This window comes from Tursiops truncatus, chromosome 4, assembly GCF_011762595.2.
Source record: "Tursiops truncatus isolate mTurTru1 chromosome 4, mTurTru1.mat.Y, whole genome shotgun sequence".
Classification (NCBI taxonomy): Eukaryota; Metazoa; Chordata; class Mammalia; order Artiodactyla; family Delphinidae; genus Tursiops; species Tursiops truncatus.
This window is the reverse complement of record NC_047037.1, coordinates 16,004,708-16,030,315: the sequence shown is the minus strand read 5'-3', so window position 1 is coordinate 16,030,315 and position 25,608 is coordinate 16,004,708. Positions and strand designations below refer to the sequence as shown.

Sequence of the window (25,608 nt, the reverse complement as noted above, 5' to 3'; positions counted from 1 at the left end):
AGAATTCTCCCCCAATGCATCCTGCAAGGCAGTAAAGAGTACAAAACTGTAATAAACCAATTATTAACCTATACAAACCACACTGACACATGCATAAAGCAAACGGAGAGGGACGAGAAGGGGTCTTAGAATGATCATCTTTATGCAACCTGATTTTAAGCTCACATCCCTGAAAATAAAAAGAACGTTGAGATGGACAGAGAAATAAAAAAGTCAAGATCAGCCTGGCACTCAGCACTGGCATAATTGTTTTTGAAAAATTGCAAATCTTTGATTTTGATAGTGATTCAAGATCCTACAGATAGACTGCCTTCAGATCTTCTTTCTTGTCAGTGTGGCAAAAAGCGAGAGAAATTGGAAAACAGAGTGTTGGTTCAGCTGCTGCCAGTTTCTTTGCGAGCATATTCGAGAAAGCAGGAATTACTGAAGAGCTAACAGCAGTAGTGTCCGAACACAGATGGTTTCCTATTGGATGAGGCTGCATTGACACAGATTTGTTTAAACAGAAAAGTAACTTTTTTGTTTATGCTGTGGTATAAGTTTAGCATAATTTTGCATACATACGTGAAGAGTTTTTATCCTCATTTAAGTGTTCCTCTCTTCCTATTTTGATGAGCCTAATTTAGTAAGTGGGGATTTGTGGTGTAGAAAGCCGCACAGCTGACTCCAGTCCTCAGTGAGAGTGGAGGACAATAGTTGTGGATAACAGCTTTACCACTTTTGCTTTTCAAATTATAAACTCCTGGATATCCTTGTTTTCTTTTGTTCAAGAAGATAAATGCAATGATAAAAAAAAAAGGATCTTCTGTAACTTCCTAAGTCATCTTTGTATTCCTAATATCTCTCAGAGTGTCTGGCACAGAGTAGTTATTTAATAATTTTTAAAAATTACATAAATTGAGGTGATGAATAGAGTTGGCTCATTGCTATGTGGAATGCAATGCTTTAGCTAGTTGAGGTTTCCAAATGGTGCAAGATGTCGTTTATAATGCTATTTTTAAGATATACCACGATACAAATTATAGAGACCTTTTTAAAAGGAAGCACTTTCCTCAATAATGGGATATGGATGTAAAAGGGGGAAATGCCTAGAATTAAATGTGATCATTTCATGTATTTAAATCCAAGAAAATCTTTGTTTTTTTAAATCACAATGGGGTTCCCCCCCCCTTTTTTCCCCTTGATGAATTCCAAAATTGAGTGTTCAGGGTCTGCATTCGCTCAGTTTGTAAAAAGATTTGTGAAAAACAAAACGGAAACATCCTTGAAGCATGAAGTAAGAGCATAAAAATATAAGGACATTCTGTGTTTAGATGGCCCTCTTGTGGTAAAAAGGTCAAACTATTCTGACTGAAGACAGCGCCGGCAACCTCTTGATTAGAGCAAGCACCATGACAAACTTTAATAGTAAGAGTCAAAATCGAGCAGATGAATGAAAAATAACCCATTTTCACCTTTCCCCAGGGACCCCATCCAAAATTCATAGATATAAAACAAACAGTAGGGCTTCCCTGGTGGCGCAGTGGTTGAGAGTCCGCCTGCCGATGCAGAGGACGCGGGTTCGTGCCCCGGTCCGGGAAGATCCCACATGCCGCGGAGCGGCCGGGCCCGTGAGCCAAGGCCGCTGAGCCTGCACGTCCGGAGCCTGTGCTCCACAACGAGAGAGGCCGCAACAGTGAGAGGCCCGTGTACCGCAAAAAAAAAAAAATAAACAGTAACAAAAACTAATCTTTTTCCATCTGCTTTTTATAGCTACCAGGTAAATCTCTAATGATCAAAAACTTAGCTCTTCGAAACATTTTATGAAAAAGCTATCATTTTACTTTTTACACTTTCTTAAATAATTTCTGATTAGCATAAAAGTTGCAAAAATAGAACCAAGAGTTCCTGCCTATCCTTCACCCTGCTTACCTAAATATTGACAGCTTACATAGCCATGTTACCACTCACAAAACCAGAAAATTAGCCTTGATAAGCTGCTATTATCCGATCTACAGACCTCAATCAGATTTCACCAGTTGTCCTACCAACCTCCTTTCTCTGACTCCAGGATCATTCAGTCTGTGACAGTGTCTCAATCTTTCTTTGTCTTTCATGACCTTGACACTTTGGAAGAGTACTGATCAGTCATTTTGTAAAACATCCTACCATTTTAGTTTGTCTGATGTTTCCTCATGATTAAATAAATTCAGGTTATGCGTTCTCAGCAGTAATACAACAAATGTAATGTTGTATCCTTTTTTCAGTGCATCATATCAGTAGGTACATGATGTCATTATGTCTTTATTACTGGTGATATTAACTTTGATTGTTTGATTAAAGCGGTGTCTCCAGGGTTCTTCACTATATAAAGTTACTGTTTTCCCCCTTGGTAATGAATAAGTATATCAACATAATTTAAATTAGATATTTTACCATAATTAGTATCATAAATGTGTTTTCTTTCTCATGGACATTTTACTGAAATGGGATTATAATTTGTATACCGAACTAAGAATGTTTTCAAGTTATTTTGTGGTTCCTTTGCAAATTCTTTTCCCCTTTCATTTGTTGGCTTCTATCACCAGTCTTGCACTTTAAGTTAAAATCTTCGGAAAGTTTCTACTTGTCCATGTTGACTGACCCCTGTGCACTTAATGACCCCGTAGGTATGTCGAGAGTACCAGCGTGGCAATTGCAACAGAGGAGAAAACGATTGTCGGTTTGCCCATCCTGCTGACAGCACAATGATTGACACCAATGACAACACAGTCACCGTGTGTATGGATTACATCAAAGGGAGATGCTCTAGGGAAAAGTGCAAATACTTTCATCCTCCCGCACATCTGCAAGCCAAGATCAAGGCTGCCCAATACCAGGTCAACCAGGCTGCTGCAGCACAGGCTGCAGCCACCGCAGCTGCCATGGTGAGTTAGAGACCTCAGATCAATCCTCGTTAACCGTCAAAAAAGCAAAGTGAACAGCTATATCTGACGACAAGCTATTCATTTATTAACCTTTTTAAAAAAAATTTTTGCTTAAGATATGTTTGTTCAGGTATCCCAGACAATACATAATGAAGTTACCATTCAGAGAAGTGAGAGTAACTCCTCAAATGGTTCAGATTGCTCCTTCCCTCGGCCTAGCTCTTAATACTGTGTCTTATTCTGGATATAGGGTTTCTGAAATTTCTGCTTCGTACAGAACACCTGTCTCCTTTTCGGTTTAACGATCCTGCCGTTTCGGTCCTCTTATTTCTGTGTGCCACCTAATCAGCCGTCGTTTTCCTTCGGTGTGTTCCTTCGCACATCAAGGCTCTTCTCTACATTATCTTGCTTTTAACCATAAGAGAATCTGGAACTATTTAGGAGACTTGCTTCAACAAAATTGTTTTTAGGATTAGCTACAAGATTTTGAACAGTTTGCTATCTAGACAATCTTAAGCACTATTGTGGCATAAACAGAACTGTAAAACTAGAGAAGCTTGCCTATGCCATTACGTAGAAAGGAGAAAGCAGTACTCAAGGAGGAGTTAGAAATTGGATCATTTAGAACAGATACCTATACACTTAAGGTAAATTTTAATGTGATCTAATAGCTGATTTTAATGAGTCCATTTTTGTTCTTTGCTTAGCTGTTGTAATGTTGTCCTTTTTTTTTACATAAATATATGACGTAATCTTTAAAATATTCATAAAAACACTGTGTGGTATTTCATAGCACAGTAAAATAATCACGAGAGAGGTCTTTTCTGTGTTTGTTTATGGATACTTGAGCAAAAATACAGAAGGCAGACTCTCTCCTCCTCTCTTCCTTTCACTCTTTTTTTTTTTTTCTGTTAGAGTATCTTGTTTGTAATTAACTACAAAGAGGAGTTATCCTCCCAATAACAACTCAGTAGTGCCTTTATTGTGCATGCTTAGTCTTGTTATTCGTTGTATATGGCATTCCGATGATTTGTTTTTTTATTTGTTTTTTCTCACCTACCCAAAAATGCACTGCTGCCCCCATGATGCACCTCTGCTTGCTGTTTATGTTAATGCGCTTGAACCCCACTGGCCCATTGCCATCATGTGCTCGCTGCCTGCTAATTAAGACTCAGTCGGCTGTCAAATCACTGAAGCGACCCCTCGAGGCAACCTTTGACCTGGTACTATGACCTTTCACCTTTTAGCTTGGCATGTAGCTTTATTGTAGATACAAGTTTTTTTTTTTTATCTATTTAAAAATATATATTCCTTTTTCTGTTATAAAGTTGTAAAGTACAATGAAAAACTGAGTGTGGTTTCCTGACAAAATTAGCGGAAAGACCGTAATACAAGTCCCTGGACGGATATCATACAATGAAAGATTCCGAAAGCCCAGCAGTCCACATTCAGTTTAACTACATTGTAGAATATTCTAATGGAATACTTGAAGGACATTAAAAATGTATTTTTGGACTGTATATTTATGTACCTGTTTGGTTAGCATGGCTTTAGTGATAGAATTATTGACTTTTTAATATTTCTAGTTCACTGTTTTAAGAAAAAAAAAAACTTGCATGCTCTGGGACATGTGCATGTTTAGGTAGACATGGGGGGAGGGGCAGAGTGGGACTGATTTTTATTTTACCTGTTTCGGTCACTCCGTACAATTAACTATTAACATTGCTTATACTTGTCAGTCCTCATGGAGCTCGCAGTGCAGCTTTTCTTCTTTTCCCAAATCAATGGCTTCTCCCAGAAAGCCTGAAGCATTATGGGACTTAAAACACTTTAACACATTATAACATGTGCTCTCATACTAGTGGGTTTTTCCCCCCGCCCCCAAGACAAAAATAATGCTTCCTTTAAAGCTTTTATCTTGCTTTTTTTTTTTCCCTTTAAATTTTTGTTTATTGGATGTTTTTTTCCCCTTGGGTAGTTAAGTGCTCTGCTGCTTGCTTGCTCATGCTTCCTAACAATTTTAGCCCTCAACTGATTTTTCTTTTTTCTTTTTCTCTTTTTACTGGTATTTGTTTTTTATACTCATTCACTAAACAGGGAATTCCTCAAGCTGTACTTCCCCCATTACCAAAGAGGCCTGCTCTTGAAAAAACCAACGGTGCCACCGCAGTCTTTAACACTGGTATTTTCCAATACCAACAGGCTCTAGCCAACATGCAGTTACAACAGCATACAGCATTTCTCCCACCAGGTAAGGGGTTTGAGTTTATTAATAAATGAATCTGATGATCCCTGTAGAGTGCTACTGGTAGAGCAGATAAGCCACACCCCCAGTTGTTTTTAGCCATAGAGCAGGTGGAAGGTAAGATGGAAACTTGTCTGAGGTATCTCCTATGGTTTTCCTAAAAAACTAAGAATTTTAGCTTAATGAAAGATGGATTAGACATCATTGATGTTTTATATATTTATTTTTGTTTGTGTAATTTGGAATTGAAATAGAGTTCTTTTCTTTTTTTTTCCTCTTTCCTCTACACCGTTATATGTCTGTCAAGCTATTTTATGACCCTTTCCTGCTGTAAGACCCCTTTGCCTTCATGATTCCATAGAGTTCATTTGAATTATATGAAACGACACTTTTCAGTTTTGATTTTATTTTTCAGCCTTTTTGTTTTCAAGGTGGAGAATAAAAGACTGACTTTGTGTTCCAGAGCTCTTAAAAAGTGCTCTTATCAGTACCAATCAGTATATATCACTTAAAATTGTTGCTCCTGAGCTAATATTGAAGTAGCCCTAAGTGCCCAGTGAAGTTTACATTTATTGTTGAGTTATACATTTGTGGTTTCAGTTGATTACAACTTAGTCAAATAAATATACTCTAGAACTATACACAAAGATATATAATTTAAAAACATAAATAATCAGAAAATTAGTTATCTAGAAATTCATTATTTTTGCTCACTCATCATTTACTTCAGAAAAATACATATTACACTTCTTGTAATCTGGAATTCAACTAACCAGAGACTCTAATCTTATTTTCCTCTTTACCTCTTAATCTTTCTAAAAAATTACCATGTGTTAAGAGATTTATTTAATACAATAATTTTATTAATTAAATTGATAAATTTATGACTAGATGTGTATGTCAGAGATCCAGCCCCATTAGTATATCATACTATGTTAACAGTATTTACAGGGCATTACGTTCAAAATGCCATGAGGGAATGTGATAATTTGTTTTTGAATAATGAGAATAAATTATAGTCACATTAGTTTTTACTGCTAAGCACAACTTTATATACAGCGCATCTTTGAAAACTAGCCATCCCTATGTAGAATATGTAGTAACATTGAATGAACTAGAATATTCCACTAATTGAAATAGCCTGTCCTAGAACCACAGATAAAATGATATTTACTCATGAAATAGTGTCTATCAAGTTGCAGTTTGTCCATTTTAGAACAGAAATTAAATCATGTTGATCTGTAGGGTATTTGTTGCATTCTGAGGGAAAAGTCACATTTGTTTTAAGTTTTATAAGATTAAAAAATTTCTTCTCAACGTATACAGTTTTTCAGAGATTTCCAGAAATGGATCTTTTTGCTTTAGTATAAATTGCCACGCCCCTGGATTTATGCTGTCTCCAACAGATAATCTATCAATTTTTCTATAGTCAGATCAGTAGACAAAGTTTCAAGGGATTCAAACAAAGTTTCAAAGTTTCAAGTAGGTAACTGCCATAATCTCTTTGAAGAAATTAAAAATTATTTTTGTCAGTTTATTTCATTGAATAAAACATTACTACTAGAAATGACAGTTTCCCTATTTAAAAATCTAAAAATAAAAAACAAATCTAACTTCTTCCATAAATTATTTAAAGAAAACTAAAATAATCTGTTCTTTCAAATGGGTTTTGCATCAGTTTCTCCAAAAACATTCAAATGACAAGATTTTTCTAAATAAGTATAATCATTAATTGCATGATATGCATGACTCTGACTTATGACAATAGTCTCTCCCTGGAATGGTTTTTAGTCTGTGGATAGGATAGAGCAAAAGATGATTAGCTAAGGTCAAGTCAGAGAAAAACAATAAATACCTTCATAAGTCAGAATCATACTTATCTCTCTGTTCTAGAAACTAAGCATTGTTAATTTAAATAAAGTGTGCCACAATATATTGAGATATGCTGAAATTTTTAAGATGCATTTGCATTTTTATGATGAATTTGCATCAGAAATATTCTGTTCTTGATATTTGTAGTCAACATGCTATGAAATTATTGCAATAGTAATATCAAATAAGAGTTATTTGTAACCCAGTTTTAAAGAGCTTAAGCTTCAGGTTAACCTTTATTAGTCACATAATCAGAAGTAAGTACTGCCTCCATCATTCCTTAAAAATATTTTCATTGTCGGGACTTTCCCTGGCGGTCCAGTGGTTTGTACTCCACGCTTCCACTGCAGGGGGCACAGGTTCGATCCCTAGTCAGGGAACTGAGATCCTGCATGCCACGCATTGCGCAGCCAAAAATAAAATTTTCATTGTCATGTACCTGCGTGCCAGTATGGCATTAAAGAGTTAAAATGGATAGCCCATGTATACTTCTGCCAAACCACTTGATCAGACAACCAGAAAGGAAGGAAATCTAAGGCAGAGAATATAAAACCCAGATGCCTTCAGGGCCAGGCAGGAAACGTGAATAAGTGAGCAAGAAATAAAGTAGGAGCTGTGGGGTCTGGGAGGCACTGGAGAGCACAGGCCCAGTCTAAAGGGATCGGTCAATGTTCAGACTTAGCCCTTTGCTGCCTTAGAGGATTGTCTGCCTAGTGGGTATGGTGCACTGCACAATACCCTTTGTGGTTCCATATACGTCAGAGTCTTCGTGAACAAGGGGTGGTTGTGTCTGTTCCTCCCAGGGTTGGTTGTATACAAACTTGTACAACCTAATGCAGTGGCCCTGGTGTCCAGTGTTGCCAGATCTTATGATTTCTTTTCCAGATATTCTGGACATTTGGAGGTTCATATGTGAAATCTCTCAATTTTGAAATATTTTCAACTCATTTAAGTTTTTAAATATACTTTGAGAACTACAGAAAATCCATCCTACCACAAATTCATATGTCATCTTATGTATAACGCCTGGGAGAAAAAGTCATTTTCCAAAGTCTAGGTTATTCTGCAGACATATAGAAGAATTATATGATCAGAGCATCCTATCTAACCACAGTATTATAATTTGGAAGTTATATTCTGAAGACTTTATTGGAACTGATTAGAAAAAGGAAGTCATTTATTTTTTGCAGTTTAGAGTCTTAGAGCTCTGTAGTCTGTTGCTTCAATCGTAACTTCAGGGACACGCAGGTCTATTTCATTGAAGTTACAATGAAGCACGGTTGGCTAAATCTTTAGAGCAGGTAACTCTGTATACAGAGTAAGTTGCTAGCAAAAGATCAGGGTTCAGTGGCAAACCAGCTAGCTAGCTAAGAAAAATTAGTATATACTGTAACTTTTAAGAACAAACTGGGACTTACGTGGCCTGTACCCATCTATCCATCATCCATCCGTGTATGCATTCATCTATCCATTTATCCATCCATCCTTCTAACCATCTATCTATTCTTCTCTCTCACCCTACCTCCTTCCCTTCCTCTCTTTCTTCTGTTCCTTCCCTGTTTTCCATCCACCTATCCGTCTACTTATCCATTCGTCCATTCACCCATCTTTCCATTCATTCAATCAACCCCATCCCACTGCATCTCCCTGCCACCCACCCCAAGAAAGTTTTCTGGCCTTTTTGCTTTTACACCGTCCATCTCACTTAAAGATAAATACAAGTAATTTGGATTAAGTTCACATTGAAGCTTCGGTGGTTTTTTTTTTTTAGATATATAGTCCTTTTTTTTTTAACCTTCACCCTTTAAAACTAAATTCACTATTTATACAGATTATGCATAACCTAGGGTCTACTTATGTTGTAGTTGTAAATTTCACCCCTGAAATTAGAGTGTGTAAGAAATAACGCTTTTATTTACATCAGATTTATTTTCCTGAACTGAAATTAAGTCCAATTCTAAACTCCAATTTCACTGTGTTGGATAGAAATATCAGGCGGCATCACTGGGATTCCAGAACCCCATCCTCACATCTCCTCTTCTTTCTGTCGCTACTCAAATAGAGGTCCTGTGCAGTCCAATAGTCTCAGACAGGCTACCCATTCTCCATTCCTCAGTCAGCACTGGTCACTGCTGATGTCCTCAGTGTCCGTGTTTACAAAATCTCTTTTTTTTTTTTTTTTTCGGTATGCGGGCCTCTCACTGTTGTGGCCTCTCCCGTTGCGGAGCACAGGCTCCGGACGCGCAGGCTCAGCGGCCATGGCTCACGGTCCCAGCCGCTCCGCGGCATGTGGGATCTTCCTGGACCGGGGCATGAACCCGTGTCCCCTGCATCGGCAGGCGGACTCTCAACCACTGAGCCACCAGGGAAGCCCACAAGATCTCTTGAAGGCAGGTACTTCAGGGCTTCTATGCCTGCCTTGGGTACAAGCATCCTTGCCTGAGCCCCTTAGCCTCCCTCCCTTAGCAGCCCATTCCTTGGAAAGCCTGCTGCCTGCAGGGCTGCTGTGAAAGAACACGCCACATGCCTAACTACCCAGGGACGCTGCACACTGCCCGCCTCCTCTCCAGGGTCTGGAGGAACTTTTCTCTCTGCCCTCCTTCACAGTTTTTGCCTACATGCGATCCTCAGAAGCACACCTCTCTTCTCTCCTCCTGGCATATTGCCCTCAGTCAGTTTAGGTTTATGATTTCAAAAGACCTAAAAATAAGTTTCCTGTAAACGGCTTCAGCTTCGCCATGCGTGGCAACACTACCAGAAATAAGGAAACAAAAGGCCAAGAACCTTTCCTGAGGGGTTGGAGTGAGAGGGGAGTTGCAGAGGGATGGGGTTGTTTTAACAGAAAGAATAGAAAACAAAGATTTCCAGCTTATCACTTTCATATACTTAATGAAATTAATGCAGACGGTTTACGTGAAACTTAGCATAGTGATTACAAATCTGGTTTGGAAGTTTAAATGCAGCTGTACCACAAGATATAATTTCCCTGTACTTTCATTTGTTTCATCTATAAAATGGGGATAATAGTAGTAATTATTTCAGAGTTGTGTTTAAGTGAGTTCTAAACATATTTGATAAAAACATTTTCTTAAAGCACTTTTATAGACAAGTCTAAGAGTCTAGAATAAAGCCTGGAATGTAGTAAGCACTGAGTTTTATTTATTATTTCCCAACTCAGTAGTGCAATAAAATAGAATTCAATTGATTGAATAGAAACAGAAATAAATTCTATGGAGCTGTTGCTTCTTTAGATATCAATTTTGAGAATAATTCAACTGATTGTGAACTTTTAGTTTGAAATGATGTAAATTATTTTTAGAAGACTTTAAATCAGCTTTATACTTCTATCATAATCTACCTAAATAGGCTTGAATTACCATATCTAAATTCAAACCTCCAACCAAATCTCCATTATAATTCTTTTTCTCTCTACTTCCTTCCTTTCTCCTTGAACTGATTTTACCTACACATACGTCTCATTTGTAACTTACCTTCCTAGTAATTTTTTCTGCACCTTCATACAGATCAATTTAAAGTTTTAATATGAATATCATGTAATTAAAGTGTTGCATTCCTCAGAAACACACCATTCTGCTCTGCAAATACCTTTGTAGGGGAAATTCGAAATTGACAAATACATTCACTTAAATGTTGCCTTGTGCTGAAAACTGAAGGAAAAAATTTTAATTGGCTACTTGTACAATCATTATTAATAAATCAACCCATCTGATGTAAAGATGGATATTATGGTCATTTCAAAAATGATTTTTTGTTTTTGGTAAGTGGGTCCTACAGCATTATGTCTTCATATTCGTGAGTTATTGCACCCTGGCTAGTATTTTCATTGCTGCCTTATGTTTATTTGCTGCAAATCCCTCTCAAAACTGTGTGCATTGGTTATAATGTTAATGAGGAAGATAACTCAAACTGAAATGCAAATCATAAATGCTTTAGAGTTTTAGAGAGATAGGGTAAATTTAACTCATTTTCAGCATGTGCAGCCTCAATTATGCATGGGATGAAATACAATAGGTAAATTGCAGCATAATAATAAATTTAAAACCTATAACCTGTACAGTATTTAAAACGACTGTTTATCAAATTGCACATTCTTTTTCATTCATCTTTTCATCCTCTCTTTCTCAGTCTTCCCACCCCACTATTATAGGATAATGATTTCATAAGATCTAGAGTATTAAATTTTGCTTGCTCTACTGTCTCAAATTACCGTCTTTGTTATTACTGGTTTGTTTTTGTTGTCTTTCACAAGTCTTTGACTCAGTAGTGGTAGCAAATGACAGAGATCTTCAAGCGTCTTAAATAATGCCTATCAATGTAATAGTACTCCACCTGAGAGGATGCCTCCCTAGCTCCATTACCTAGTTTAATCACTGATCATTGTGCCCACCGTCTAATTGTGATAACAGTCTAATTGCAGCTGTTACAAGGATGCCAGTTAAGTAATCTGTGCTTCTCAATGGCAGCTTTGTTTTATAGGGCCATCTCTGACGAGACGAAATTGGCAGATACTTTTCTAACAAATGTTCATCCCAGATGCTGCTAGTATTTAAATAGGATGCACCAAGATTCAGATAGAAACATAAAATCATTTGATATTTTAAAACCTAGAAGTCTAAACTAATCTCATAGAAAGAACAGTAATTCAGTATGTGGGAAAGGGCCCTGTACTTAGTAAAACAAGTTAGATTTTTCAATGTTTATACGTCAAAGAGAACAGGGACTATATACGTAATATTTATTTTAACGTCATGGTGGCGCCATTGTGAACATCAGTGCTAACACCCCATATGCGATGTATATATCTTCGTTATCTCCCATTCAGGGTTTTTACTGAAATCTAATCAACCATTTTTTGGATGTGAAATTTTGTAGAACACTTGCTAGTCCAAGAAGTCCTGAGGGTCTAAACCAGTCAGTTTTCCCAGATACCTACTAAGTAAACCAGTTCGAGATTTATACGAAAGTATATCCCATCTCAGTGTTTTCCTTACATTTAAATTCCCAACTAAGGCAATGCAGAAGTTCACTTTCGCTTTATGCATAATTTATTGCTTGGTACCCCTCCAAATAAAATTCCTGTATGAATGATCACAACCCCTTCCATGCCTGTGTTGTTGTCGCTACAGTGAACAGGGAAATAAATAAGACCAAAGGAATGAAAATGAATGTTTTGGTTTCATTACATTGTTAAGTCAGTTTTGTGCATTGAATTATTTAGCATCTTAATAATAAATTTCCCTAATGATTTAACATGTGCTCAGTTCATAGGTTAAAGTCAGAAATAGCAAAGCTACCAGATGGCTAGTAACCAGATTAAAACAAAACAAACTGCAGTATTATTTTTAAAAGAATTAAGCAGGTTTCAATTTTTTTCAAAATACTTTTATTTGTAGGCAGCAATTAGGAGAAACAACGTGTACCAGCACACAGTTAAACTGGCTTTTATTCTTCACTTGAGACTAGTTCTAATTGATCACTATGCTATTGTATGATTTGATTGTGCTGACAGTTACATGCCACTGTTCCCATAATAACAATTTTTCTTCTTTGTTCAAATGAATTTCCTAATTACACGTGTGATGGGATGTTTTAATTCTTTTCCCTTTTCAAATCCACCTTCCTGTTGCAATGCATGATGGGCAGGCTCAATATTGTGCATGACACCCGCTACAAGTGTTGGTAGGTGCCAGCTTTGTTTCTTGATTATCTTAAACCTATGGTGCACCTCACAGCCCCTCAAAATCCACTGCTAAGTTTAACTTATATCTATTGGGCAAGTCCATTTCCTTTTTACTAACACCTGTCAATTAAATGCCATTTTCTATTTAATTGACATGGACTCACATAAATGTTTTCTTTACACACAAGTTTCCTTTAGTCACCTTTAGTGGATTTTGATTGGACTATGAGTTCTGGTGTGTAAGAAAAAAAAAAAACTATCTCATAAAAGTAATATATTGTATATTTTTACAATAGTAAATAAGAAAACATACTTTTATTCAAACAGATAATTGTATATATGAAGTAAATACCTGTATTTTGACTTAGATTTTGAATGTCTGACTATGAACACTATATAAAATTCTTGTTTTTGACTTAGCAAATTAAGCCTGTTTGTGTCAATTTTCTTGATTTGATGGTAACAAGCTTTTTTTCCCCTTTTTTTTCTCTTTCATCCCCCTTCCCCTTCTCTCCTTGGAATGTTGTCCTGCTTTGCGCTGTGATTGCATGTCACTCACTGGTGATGATGCCCCGTCACACGGCTTGTTGCTGTGATAAATACCATGCCCAATTATCTCCTCCATGTTGCCATGGTTTCCATATTGCTACACTCTTCTGTATGTTTGCTTATATGATTTTCCCTCCGAAAGTTCCCATGGTGCACGGTGCTACGCCAGCCACTGTGTCCGCAGCAACAACATCTGCCACAAGTGTTCCCTTCGCTGCAACCGCCACAGCCAACCAGGTTTGCTAATTTACAGCTTTGTTTCTTAAAAACCAACTCTCGTAGGGCTCAGTCCAACAGCCCTGACGCACGTGGATTTCCCACTGAGGTCCGTGGGAGTCGCGTGTCTGTGAGGGCTGTAGAGGGTGCTTTAAGAGCATGGGGTCTCAAAGATACCTCTTGTTGGCCTACACATTCTCTCTGATGAGCGGCAGAATGCTTTTATGCCATTTATAAGTGCTCCAAAGTTGTCGCAGCTCCATTTCTAAAGCTACTAAAATGATATTTACACAAGCAATTCTCAGTTGGGCTCAATCCATCATGCAGGTGTTTCGACCAATCAAAATTATATAGGGTAGTGTATACAGGTGTTGAACTACAATGCGGCACACCTGAAACTTACCATTTTTAAAATACAGGTGATTTTAAGGTTTTTGTTATACGCATTTGATACATACAATTTCTTAGTTCTTGCCCAAATTCTTCATAAAAAGCAAAATATTTAAATGTGTTACCTATGCCACAAATGACCACTCTTGTAAATAGAGTTTGTTATAAATTCATTATAGTTTTATTCAATAAGCAGATTGCATATTCAAAATAGGTTAAATTTGTGTCCAAGTTTTGATTCTCAATGATTTAAGGGAAAAAATAAAATTCCTAAGTGCTCTTATTTCTGTAACTACTCAGCATAAACGTTGGAAGGTTATGAAGGAAAGAAAAAAAAGGCATCCAGTACGGCAAATTGAGTCATTCCATGTTCCATACAAGTTTATGGAGTGATAGATACACAGGGTATTTTTAAGTGGAAGGAATCTGTTTCAGAAATTTAAACTTTATGATGTGAGTATTCAAAAGAAATTGATTATTAAAATATTTACATTTTAAAATTTGCATGGATTCAACCAGCGTTTTCTGCTCCTATTTAAAATTATGTTCTAGAAAATACTGGTTGAATCAAAGTCAAATTTATGTTAAGTAGGTTTTGGCTTGAATATATAGATATGTTTGTTATGAAAGTAAAGTTCAGTAGGGTTAATAGCATATGAAAAAATCTAGAGGCAAATCAAGTTTCGGATAACCCCCAGACCAAGGTTAAATGTAGCCAGATGATTCTCAGAAGAACCAGTATCAGATGGGAATCAACATGTTGCCCCTTTGGGAAAAGAAGAACAATTAAGTACCATCCGAATTCGCAGTTATTGCTATAAGGAGTAGCCACCCTTGTTTCTGTAGTGCACCGTGTACTGTTGCAGAAGAACTATAAGCTATTAGTATAGCCATTAAAAACTTTCAAAAGCAGCATGCCAAAATGGGTGTATTTTAAAGTTTCAGACAAGCTTTAAACATTTCTTGGCAAAGAATCGTTAGTTTTTCCGAAGCTTGTCAAAATAGCCCTGGATTTATGCTCACACATCAGACTCATTTACAAGAATGCTAGATTGTGCATCTGTGGCATGTTAGTAAGTAATCTATGGTAGAAATTTCTTAATGGAGTCAATGCAATCCGTTGATGGTGCAGATTAATGATGTTGAACTCTCTTGTGTGTACCATGTATGACTATAGAATTGCTGGTGTAAGCAGAAGTACAGCAAAGCAAATTTCAACATGCCCTGGCCACCTTGGTTGTAGGGGACACTTTACTTTTTGCATTGTGCTGTGACCATTTCATGCATAATCTTGGGTCTTCATACTGTTTCACAACCAAAAGAAAGAAAAGGGAATGGATATATATATACACACATATATTATATCTACATATACATACATATGTATATGCCTACAGTACAGTAGCAATGCTGGAAATAGCTGATGCCACAAAATGCAGCCTGCATGCATGCAGAAGTTTATAGCTGGCCCTTCATCTGCATCGATTGGTGTTGAAGGTCCTTGGTATGTTTCGACAGCCCCATCCTTGATGCTTCTACACTGTTGGGTGCAACATCCTGTCCTGCAGCAGCAGGAAAAATGGTATGAGAAGCTTCATTATGCTTGGAGCACATTTTCGTGCCATTTGCCAATGCTGTAGAATTGTGTAAAGATATCATCTGAGAAATGGAAATAAAATAGAGACATAATTAATTTACACTCCAGACTGTGGACTGTAATATGTTGAATTGGTCTAGGACAACTAAATCGAAACAACAACAAAATGCCTTCATGTATGTGATTTTACTGTTCTCCCATCAACCTTGCCGAAATGGGATTCGGGCCATTTTAGAGATGAGGAAACCTAAGCATAGAGTAAGTGCTTTGCTCAAGGTTACACACCGGGAAATGGATCACTAGTGTTAGAACCCATGCTTTCACTCCTCTGATTGTCTTCGTCTATAGGATAGATGTCATACATCTGTCTCCCAGGATAGCAGTCATACTTCTGGGTTGGAGGAGAATCAGGCTACAAACTGGAAGATCTTGGCTTTTGGGATGATGGAAACAAGTCACCTCTATATTCCTTGTTGTATTTCCTTATTGTATTTTCTCTCAAGTTTTGTAATTCTCTTGCCCATTTAAAATACAATAAAATGTGCAATTAGGATTCAGAAATGGGTTCTGCAGTAGATTTAACACCGTTATCCAGTTCTTTTGAAATACTCCTTTATAATTCTTAGCTGGTACTTTTAACTTGGAAAAAAAGTTAGACACCATCAGTTGAATGAAAATGTAGAAACTGGTTGCACAAAAATAGGCAAGACATTTCTTACTTTACTTTTTGGATTACTGAATAACTGAAACCACAGGTGTGTGTGTGTAGGCCAACAAAAAGGGCTTCTTTCAATTACTGCTCTGCATGAATTTTTGATAGTTTTACTTCTCTTCCTAAAAACTGATAACATTTATAGAATAGTATTTAACACAAAGATTTTTAAAAATGAGTTGCTACTTTGGCATTAAGTTTACATTAACTTACTGTTATGTTGACCAGATAAGGACTGTCACCTCACAGCTGAATTTCACTTTTCTTAAAAAATTTAATATTAAAATGTTTTCATCTCTTGGTTGTTGGCTTGCTTGCATGGGTCATTCATTAAATAATTTTTTATTTGCTAGATACCCATAATATCTGCCGAACATCTGACTAGCCACAAGTATGTTACCCAGATGTAGAATTTTCATCACTACACAGTAAGTTCATTGTGTAATATAGAGTGTATATCCGTGGTAGTTTTTTTTTTTTAAGATAACAGTTGTGTAATGCACTTAAGAAAATTTTATAAAATTTCAAAGAAAGTATTTATATAGAGCTCACAATTTTATCTTAGATGGGTTATGAGGAATTTTATCATGTGAATTCATAATAAATATGTTGATGTCACTTAAATATGTGTAATACTTAGGATATATTAATTTTGTTTTTATTTCATATTAGAAATAAACACAATAGTGAAGAAAAAAGGCAACTTAAAACTAAATAGAAGGCATAGATCAGAGGCTGGCAAACTTTTTCTTGAGAGATGAGATAGTAAAATATTTTTGGCTGTGTGGGCCATAGGTTTTGTGTTACAGCTGCTCCACTCTGCCACTGTCGCACAAAAGCAGCCAGAGACAACGTGTAAACTAAAAGGTGTGCTGTGTCCCAATAAAACTTTATTTACAAAAACAAGCAGCAGGCCAGATTTGGCTCACAGGCAGTAGTTTGCTGATCCCTGGTGTAGGTCAGCATTTATTTTATTCAAAAATTGCTCTGCTAAATCCTAAATGAGAACATGTACCCACTTTACCCCGTGCTTCGCCACACACAGGGTCATTAGAATATGAAGAGTCTGATTTAAATAAATATATTCACACACGGACGTATGTGCACGTGTACACACACACACACACACACACACACACACACACACACACACACACACACACACACACATCTATATATCCAGGTAAACTTTAGGTACTTCAGAATAGTCACCCTGGAGGATCATATAATTCTAAAGATGTTGTCGTTTCTCAAATGATTTGAAAGTCTTTTGGTTTACTTTCAGACACATTGACTTAGATACTTGCAAAGATGACCATTTTTCATCCATCGAGCGTATGTTTTATTCAGTATGCATGTGTTCAAGTTATCTACGTGCTCAGAAGTGTATTAAGTATCTATTTTTATATTTAGAAAGAGCCATAATGCTTAAAACTGAGTCTGGTAAATAAGAGGGGTGATCATTCTTTGTTGCTTCCTTTCATTCATTTATCTGTTCATTAACATATTTACAAATGATTTTTTGGTGCTACTGTGTGTTAATTACCAGGTCGAGGAAATAAAGATGAGTAGATGATGAGATAATGATGTAACTTTCAGCACTCTACATTAAAATAAGAGAGGTGTGAACACATTTCTCTTGGAGCAAAGATGAGGGAGCAGCTCTTCCTAACAGAGTCAGAAATTAAGTGAATTTGGACAATCAAGATTGTTACAGAGTGAAGCGAGATGTCACGGCCTTACAGAAGAAGGGACAGAGGTGTTGAGTCAGGAGATGGGGCAGTTCAGAGGCCCTTGAGCATAGCAACAGCTGGTCAAAGGGTGAACCCACGTAGGAGAAGTGTATAGATGAAATCTGAGAGCTGTTTAAGAAAGAAATAGACTCAATCTGAGAAGTACTACCAGAGACATGCTGCAATCCTGAATTAAATGACTGAAACTGATTTTTGTGTTTCGTAAGTTCTCTCAATGCAGTTCTGATAATGTTTATTATTCTGAACAATAGCCACATTTTGAATAAGCACATCGCTTTGTGGTCTGTAGGTTTGGAAATAGAGTTGTCTTTTTGACATGTTAAAAGAAAACTGTTTCAAGCTTTTATAGTCAGTTGGGTGTGTTTGATATGTATATCTGTAACTACGTTCCATTTCTTAGCAATAATCCAGGTTGAAAAAAAAAGATAGCAAATGGCCGTAAGTTCATCAATTAGCAAAACAGTGGATTTGTGTGTATTGAAACTTAGGCTCTTTAATGTTCTATTTAACAAATGATTACTCATTTTCATGAGGAGTTACAGTATTTAAACTGGTTTTTGAGTGCAGCAAAATCGTGATTTCTTTCATTCTCTAGGTTGTGTGCTAAAGCATATTTTAATATGTAAAGATTCTCTGGGAACAAATTTCATGTAAAAACTGGAACTCAGTTCACAGGTGCATTGTAATATCAGTTCAACCTTAATTTGTCAGGAGCATAAGGAACAATTTTTATTTTCTTGCCTTTAGTGGGAAAAATCCAAACTTTATCCAAAACAGTCATGTAGAGTATCGTTCTTTTATTTTTTTCCAAACACGTACTGTGCTAATCAAGCACCCAAAGAGAGCAAATTGTGTTTAACAGAATTGTTGCATGGATTTTAATTTCGTGGGCCAAACCATTACTCTTGAAACCTATTAACCTTTAGAAGTAAAATAAGTTGTAAGTTCTGCCCCACAATGACAGTGGTAAAAAGAGCTCTACTACATTATGCCCCTTGATTCGACAAATGTATTTTATACTTTGAGCTTGGTGTTGGGTGATATTTGTTCAGAGTCTACAGTTTTATTAAGCTGTGCATGTCATTTTATTCTCGAAGAAATGATAAACAAATGTAGGTCCTTTGTACTTGTGAAGTGTTTTTTGTTTTTACATGAAGATACAATATACACGTGTTCACTCTTTAAACCAAGAAATAGAGTTTTCATGTTGAATGCATATTGGAAACTGCTGTTAGATATTGGCTGTTTTAACGAAGATTATCTCTTTTTCCCTTGCAGATCATGCTAAGGAGGAAAGGACAGTGTGCTTGGTTAGAGTAAAGGACGAGGTCATTAGCCATAGTGTATATACCGTCAAGCAACACACACAAAAACCCCTCAGCCACAAGACATCCGCATATTGCATGTTAACCAGAAGACAAGACAACATGGAAATCCACTGCACACTGTTGCCTATACACTTTGTACATTTAATTGATATTTGTGCTGAGGTGATATTCCTGTCTAAAAGAACAACATTGTCTTTCTTTTCTAGCACAGAGTGATGCATTCAAATATGCAGACCTAATTAGTTTCCTGTATATTCATGCCATCTTGAAAAGACAGACTATGGTGTAACCATGATTCTATTATGTATTGGTACGTCTGTAGACCAAGATATAATTTTTTAAAAATAAGTTTATTTCTTTCAAGGTTTACAAATAACAAAGGTGCACCTTGTATTTAAAATTGCCATTATAGATGAGAGCGTGCATGCACAGTCATTTTTGTTTAAGAGTAATATTTTTAATGTAGTAGATTTTAAGATGTGGTGAGGGAGGGATCTGACAGAGATGAATGTGCCAAGCAAAACCACAACTGTGTATCTTTTAAAGCACATCATGGCTTTAAGTACCATGTTGTTAAGGATTCTCATGAAGTGCCATAGACTGTACATCAAACTAGAGTATTATTTCTTCAGTGTTATTGTTTTCGGAGCCACATTTTGTTGCTTATTTGCTAGTACTAATCAGTCAAAGGGCACCATTCTTTTTTTTTTTCCTTTGTTTTTTTGGAAACCAAAGCTGTCTCAGAAATGGCCGATTTAACTTTACAGTAACAAAATAGACAGCACAATACAAACTCTCTCAATACAGATAAACTCACACATACTGGAGATATATATAATAGATATATATATATAAAATTATTTTAATGCATTGTAGTGTAATATTTATGCATACTATACTGTATAACATGTTATTCAAAAGGGATATGCCATTTCTGAGACACGATAACAAAAAAAAAAGTTGGAGGAAATTATTTTGCTTCTATTTATAGCTCTGTCAAAAGTCAGAAGACTCTAAATGCTTTGCAAAAATGGTTTCACATTTGCTTAAAGGCTTCATCACAGTCACATTTAAAATAGTGACTCTAAACAAAGAAGAAAGCAGCACTCATCAGATGCATGATAAACCAAAATATGAAAATGGGAAATGTTTAATTAACCTAGTCACTGGGTGGGTTAAGTACATGGGTGAATTTTATATGTGATTTGTTTTGTTTTGTTTTGTTCAGATTTACTGCTTATAGCCTTAGAAAGCCTTTTACAAAATTAAAAAAAAAATAGATGTGCATTCAGTTTTTAAGAATGGATTCATCCAAAGGAATTCCTTTTTTGTGGTTTGGATGTTGCAGCTAGTAAAGGATATTTTTGCTCTGTTCAGCAGTTCTAAAAATTGCTGAAGTAGGGGCCAGGTCACTGGTAGTTCTAGTATGGAATGGGAGAAGTGAAAGTTCAGTTCTAGAACTTTCCATACTTCCAAGTTTACTGCAAGTTTTTATGCTTGAGAGAGATGCTTTCTAATATAAGACTGATGTGTTGATTTTACTGATTGTACTGTACATCTATTAAAGCCTTAGATTATTACATTACGGGTTGGAACCCATACCAATGTAATTTCAATCGTGTTAAGAGAGTAATGGTGACTCCATATGTTATTGTAGTTAGTTACATTATAGAATATTACTTATTTTTCTTGTTAAAATGTAGTTTTTCATTTCCTACATTTATTAGATTTCATTTTCTATTAACAATTGAATACCATTTCAGTTTATAGACTCTTGTTTTATTAGATTTTACCGATGAATTTTTCAAAATACAAAAAAAAATTAAAGTAGTTTTTCCTTCATAACATACTCAGTTTTGAATTACATGTAGTGTCATATGAATATTCGTATTATTGTTAACTAAATGATTTATATTTTACTGATTTAATATTAAAGTGTAAGAATGTCAGTCATTGTTAGTTCTTGTCTAGTTTTCATTAAAAGAACAAAGATCTTTTATATGGATATCTTATAAATATATAATCATTGCTAAGTAAGAAGTTAAGTTGTTGCTATCGCAACAATCCTGGCAGACAATTGAGTAATATTTTGATGATTTATTTTGTTTGTAATTAGTTATTATAAGAAGATCTAGATCCTAGATATTAGAATAAAATTTATTTTCTACTGTATCCATTTCAAATGTTAAAGTATTGTTTAATATTTTTGAAATCCCTGAATATCAGGCCTTGTTATAAATAAGCTGCATAATCAATAAATAGAACAAGGGACTTTTTGTTGATAATCCAAATACTCAAAGTTTACGTAATGAGAATTATAGCGTGTGTGCAAACTCTTGAGGGTTGATTATGCTGCAATTTAGCATGTTGGAACGTCTAGAGAGAAGGTTGACTTTTTGCACTTCTGTATATAGTCAAAAGAGAGAAACCTGTATAATAGTAAGATCTTATTTTGAATAAAAACGTCTATAATTACAAGGAGTTTTGTTAAGGCTAATACAATGACAGACTGAGCAAAATTGCTTGCAAAAGTGGCACAGAGTTAGCACTCCATACCCCTTCAAACATGTTGCTTTGCTTTTTGTGGACAGCTTGTAGTTTGCCAGGATTTTTTCAGCTGGAAAGATATGCCATCCTTCCGAGATCTCATGACTGACAAAAACTCCATTGGGCCAAATCTGCCTGAAGATCATTACCAAAACTAGCAGGTACTTCAACCATTAAGGTGAAATCATGGATCAAATATTCCTTACATTTTTCAAAACTACTGCATGTTTAAAACTTCAACAAAACAAAAAAGAGACAGAACTATACTAAGGACATATACTATTCAAATCAGTTTCTGCCAATTTCAGTGGTTTATTGTTCACAAAAAAAAAAAAAAGAAAAAACTCTTCAAAACAAGTATTGACTTTCACAAAATTTCAACCATAAACAGGCAAACCAAACAGCACACAGTAGCTATAGTTGTTATGTGATTGTTTTTTAATTGCTGTAGGATCCTGTTCTTTCAGCAGGTGAAAAAGATAAAACACAGTTCAAATTTCATGGTTTTAATTTCCAACTCAGAAGCACTCAAAAAAGCAAATGTGATAGTGGGCACTTGTTTAATGAATTAGTGTATCCAGCCCTCACTCCAGCCGGTTATGGTGTTGCACTTACCAGCAACCCTACGCTTTCATCTGCTGAAAGGACAGATGTGCTTGGTTTTACTATTATGTAATCACAACTTACTTTCTGCTTGTAGTTGCTTAAAATTATGTATTTTGTCTTGGGCTGCAATTTGTTTTATGCTTATTTTATTATTACTGCAGTAGTTGACTTTGCTGTATGGAAAAATAAAGTGAAATTGCCCTAATAAAACTTCTCTTTCTTAAGTATATTTGTGTATCTGAGATTGAAGAGTAAATTATTTTTGTGCGTTTGAAGCATCCATGCATGTCTGTCTTGACGAACATCATGATGTAGAAATTCAATGTAAGGTGTTAACTGATGGCAAGTAAGGCACTGACTATCTTCCCCACTAGCCTCTCAAACCAAGAGGGAGAATCTGAATCATGATGTATTGCCACCCACTGCCCAGTGTTCTCTGAAAAATCTCATCCTCCTTTCCTCTGACACTTTAAGTGCTGTTTGATAGATTTTAGATGCTGGAGGGGAAAATTCTAAGGGAAAAAAGGAAATTCTCATCAATTCTTTCTGTAAACGAAATTTTATTTGCCTGACTGCCCCAGGAGACTGGCACTGGATATCAGGCAATCTGAGAGAATATTTCAATAAATGCAGTAATGATGACACTTGATTCAGAGGGATACAGGTTTATGCACACACACACAGCTGAACCAAGCCATGACGTGACTCTTGGTTATGTGTGTGTGCGTGTGTGTGTGTGAGCTTTTTAAATGGTGAATTAAAAATTCTGTTGAAGTGAAGCCTGGTATCCCACATGGCTTTGCATTTTGCAGTTTTCTCGGATAGTCAGTGAAAGCCAGAGTTCCAATGTGAAGAAATTTGCTGATTTGATCATTTAGTGCTACTCTGTGCGACTGTGTCACTTGACGTTTATTTGGTCAGAGCCTACAAATTCTCCTTTGTAGGTCAATGCTTGTTTTCCAAAACGTACTGCAATAAAAATAACTGCATTACTTATGATTAATACAGTTCTGTGACTGGCTGAGTTCTGTGGAACACTTCTGTTATTTTCAGTGGACTCAACTACTCAAGGTGCTGCGCCCCAGAGAGTAGCTGCCCTGGGGGAGATTATCTAAAGCAGGGGTTCACAGCCTTTTTGAGTAACAGCAAAACATCTGGCTCCTCTCCAATTAGTGATAGTACTTTTGGGTAACTTTTAACTGAAAAAATACGGTAACAAATAGCAATTGTAACGTTTTTGTTAATCACAACAACATATACATGCATCTGAAAAACAGTCATTTGAGATACTCATTCTCCAGACAATGCTTATTGTTCAGAAGGAGTTATTACTGCAGGGACCACTAGGGGTCCTCAGCTCACAGGATGGGGCCCTGTCTTAGAAGTCTGGTTTCTTATCTCATTACAGACCCTTGACATTCACGGAGTTTACACCTTGGAATGACCCTGAAGATCAGTGACAATCTAAATTTGACTGAGGCGCACCTTCATACAGGAAATAGTCACTCAACATGGGAGTGAACCTGTAGGACAGTCAGCAACGAGATTTTGCTATTTTTCTACTTTTTTTTTTTTTTTTTTTTTGCGGTACGCGGGCCTCTCACTGTTGTGGCCTCTTCCGTTGCAGAGCACAGGCTCCGGACGCGCAGGCTCAGTGGCCATGGCTCACGGGCCCAGCTGCTCCGCGGCATGTGGGATCTTCCCAGACCGGGGCACGAACCCGTGTCCCCTGCATCGGCAGGCAGACTCTCAACCACTGCGCCACCAGGGAAGCCCTTTCTACTTGTTTTTACTCCACTCACTGATGAGTCTGAGGCAGTCACTTTACTATTTGAGACAGTCTATATGTTCTGGAGAAAAATTATAATGTTCAAGATTTGGAAACTTATTACAGCCTAGAACACATCCACTTTAATGTTCAAAGTCCGCGTATTAATATGAAGGGATACAAAATGCGAAAGTTGGAGAATTAAATGTTAAAGGATTTGTTTTGACTTTTCTTGACCTTTCAAAAACACTGAACCTCCCTGAAGTGACTAGAAAGTGGCCTTGTGCTACGGCTGGCCTCAGCCCAGCCTCCAGCATACGGCCCTCCCTATGGTTGGTCCCAGCTATGCAGCACTTGGGGTGGGCAGTAAATAAATCTGAAGCTACCCTCAGGCTGTAGCTGTGTGAGGCCACACCAGGCCACAGCTTACAACTCCAGACTTATGAGTTGGACTCTAGGTTCTCTAAGGGCCCTGTGTGTTCTGAACTCCCGAAGAGCAAAATCTAGATGTGTGCTGGGGCCGATGGGGGCCCAGGGCTGGAGAACTCTCCTTCCTCCAAGCCCTGTAGCCAAACTCCCTCAGAGCTGGCACTTGCCCCGGACACCTGGCATCCTCAACTGCCCTGTCCTACCCTTTGCCTGTCCTCCACCAGGGGGCTGAGGCAACCAAGGGGGTCAGAGCTACTCCTTTTTGTCTTAGGAAGCAGCCCCCTCGGTTCTCTTCCTTTTTTGTCGTATGAGCTTTTTCTTTATTCATGGGATATTTTTCTTTTGCTAATTAAATGTTGGGGAAAAAATATAGCCTGCCCTTGAGTGTACCATTTTAGGAGAAAAGAGCAGTGGCAGATTAGAACACAGACAAAATCTGTTACTATTAGTGACCTATTTCGGTTTTTCAGAAAAAATTTACTGAAGCAAGTGCGGTCAGTTTCTTTCTCCCTCACTGGGTTTCATAATGACAAGACAGAATTTCTAACAGGTAGAGAATAAACCTGAAGGTTCGTCCATGGTGGTGGGGGGCCACCGGGTTGTTATGTGAATTCTGACTGCTGTCGGTCACAGGTGCCTCTTGGTGGAGCCTGGGCTGTTGAATCCCTGCCCTTGGAATTTAGCAGAGCCTGGTGGCTGCGTTCAACTGCGGCTTCAGGTGGGCTTGTATGATTCCACTGCAAAGGGCACAATTTCACTGGAGGGAAATTTTAACTATTGCAACCACTGCATGTGCTGAGGTCATGAATTCATCTAGGAAATAAAAAAGCATAGAACACTTCCATAGAAGTGTTCCACATCTGGATGAGTCCTCAGACCCCCAAGTGCCTCGCTTATTAAATCTGTTCTGACACTAGATATACAGTTGCTATAGGGGAATTAAATAATGAAATATACCCCCCAAGCTATAGCTGAAAGGCAATTGCTT

At 37.0% G+C, this 25,608-nt stretch overlaps 1 protein-coding gene across 17 annotated transcripts in view; it reads left to right on the top strand.

The window, feature by feature from the left end:
• The window catches only part of MBNL1 (muscleblind like splicing regulator 1), a 176,514-nt gene extending 153,864 nt beyond the window's left edge, over nucleotides 1-22,650 (top strand). For 7 of the 17 annotated variants that reach the window (XM_019934373.3, XM_019934370.3, XM_073803698.1 and 4 more), the window contains 7 exons: nucleotides 2,649-2,906; nucleotides 4,076-4,129; nucleotides 5,004-5,157; nucleotides 12,688-12,723; nucleotides 13,416-13,510; nucleotides 16,542-16,616; nucleotides 19,221-22,650. In XM_019934373.3, the coding sequence (XP_019789932.1) occupies nucleotides 2,649-2,906; nucleotides 4,076-4,129; nucleotides 5,004-5,157; nucleotides 12,688-12,723; nucleotides 13,416-13,510; nucleotides 16,542-16,598 (654 nt within the window). In that variant the 3' untranslated portion in view covers nucleotides 16,599-16,616; nucleotides 19,221-22,650. Of the gene's footprint in view, nucleotides 1-2,648; nucleotides 2,907-4,075; nucleotides 4,130-5,003; nucleotides 5,158-12,687; nucleotides 12,724-13,415; nucleotides 13,511-15,397; nucleotides 15,462-16,541; nucleotides 16,617-19,220 lie in introns of those variants that run through there. The other 10 variants (XM_019934365.3, XM_004314924.4, XM_019934366.3 and 7 more) reach the window with 7 other exon arrangements.
• The last annotated feature ends 2,958 nt before the right edge of the window (nucleotides 22,651-25,608 follow it).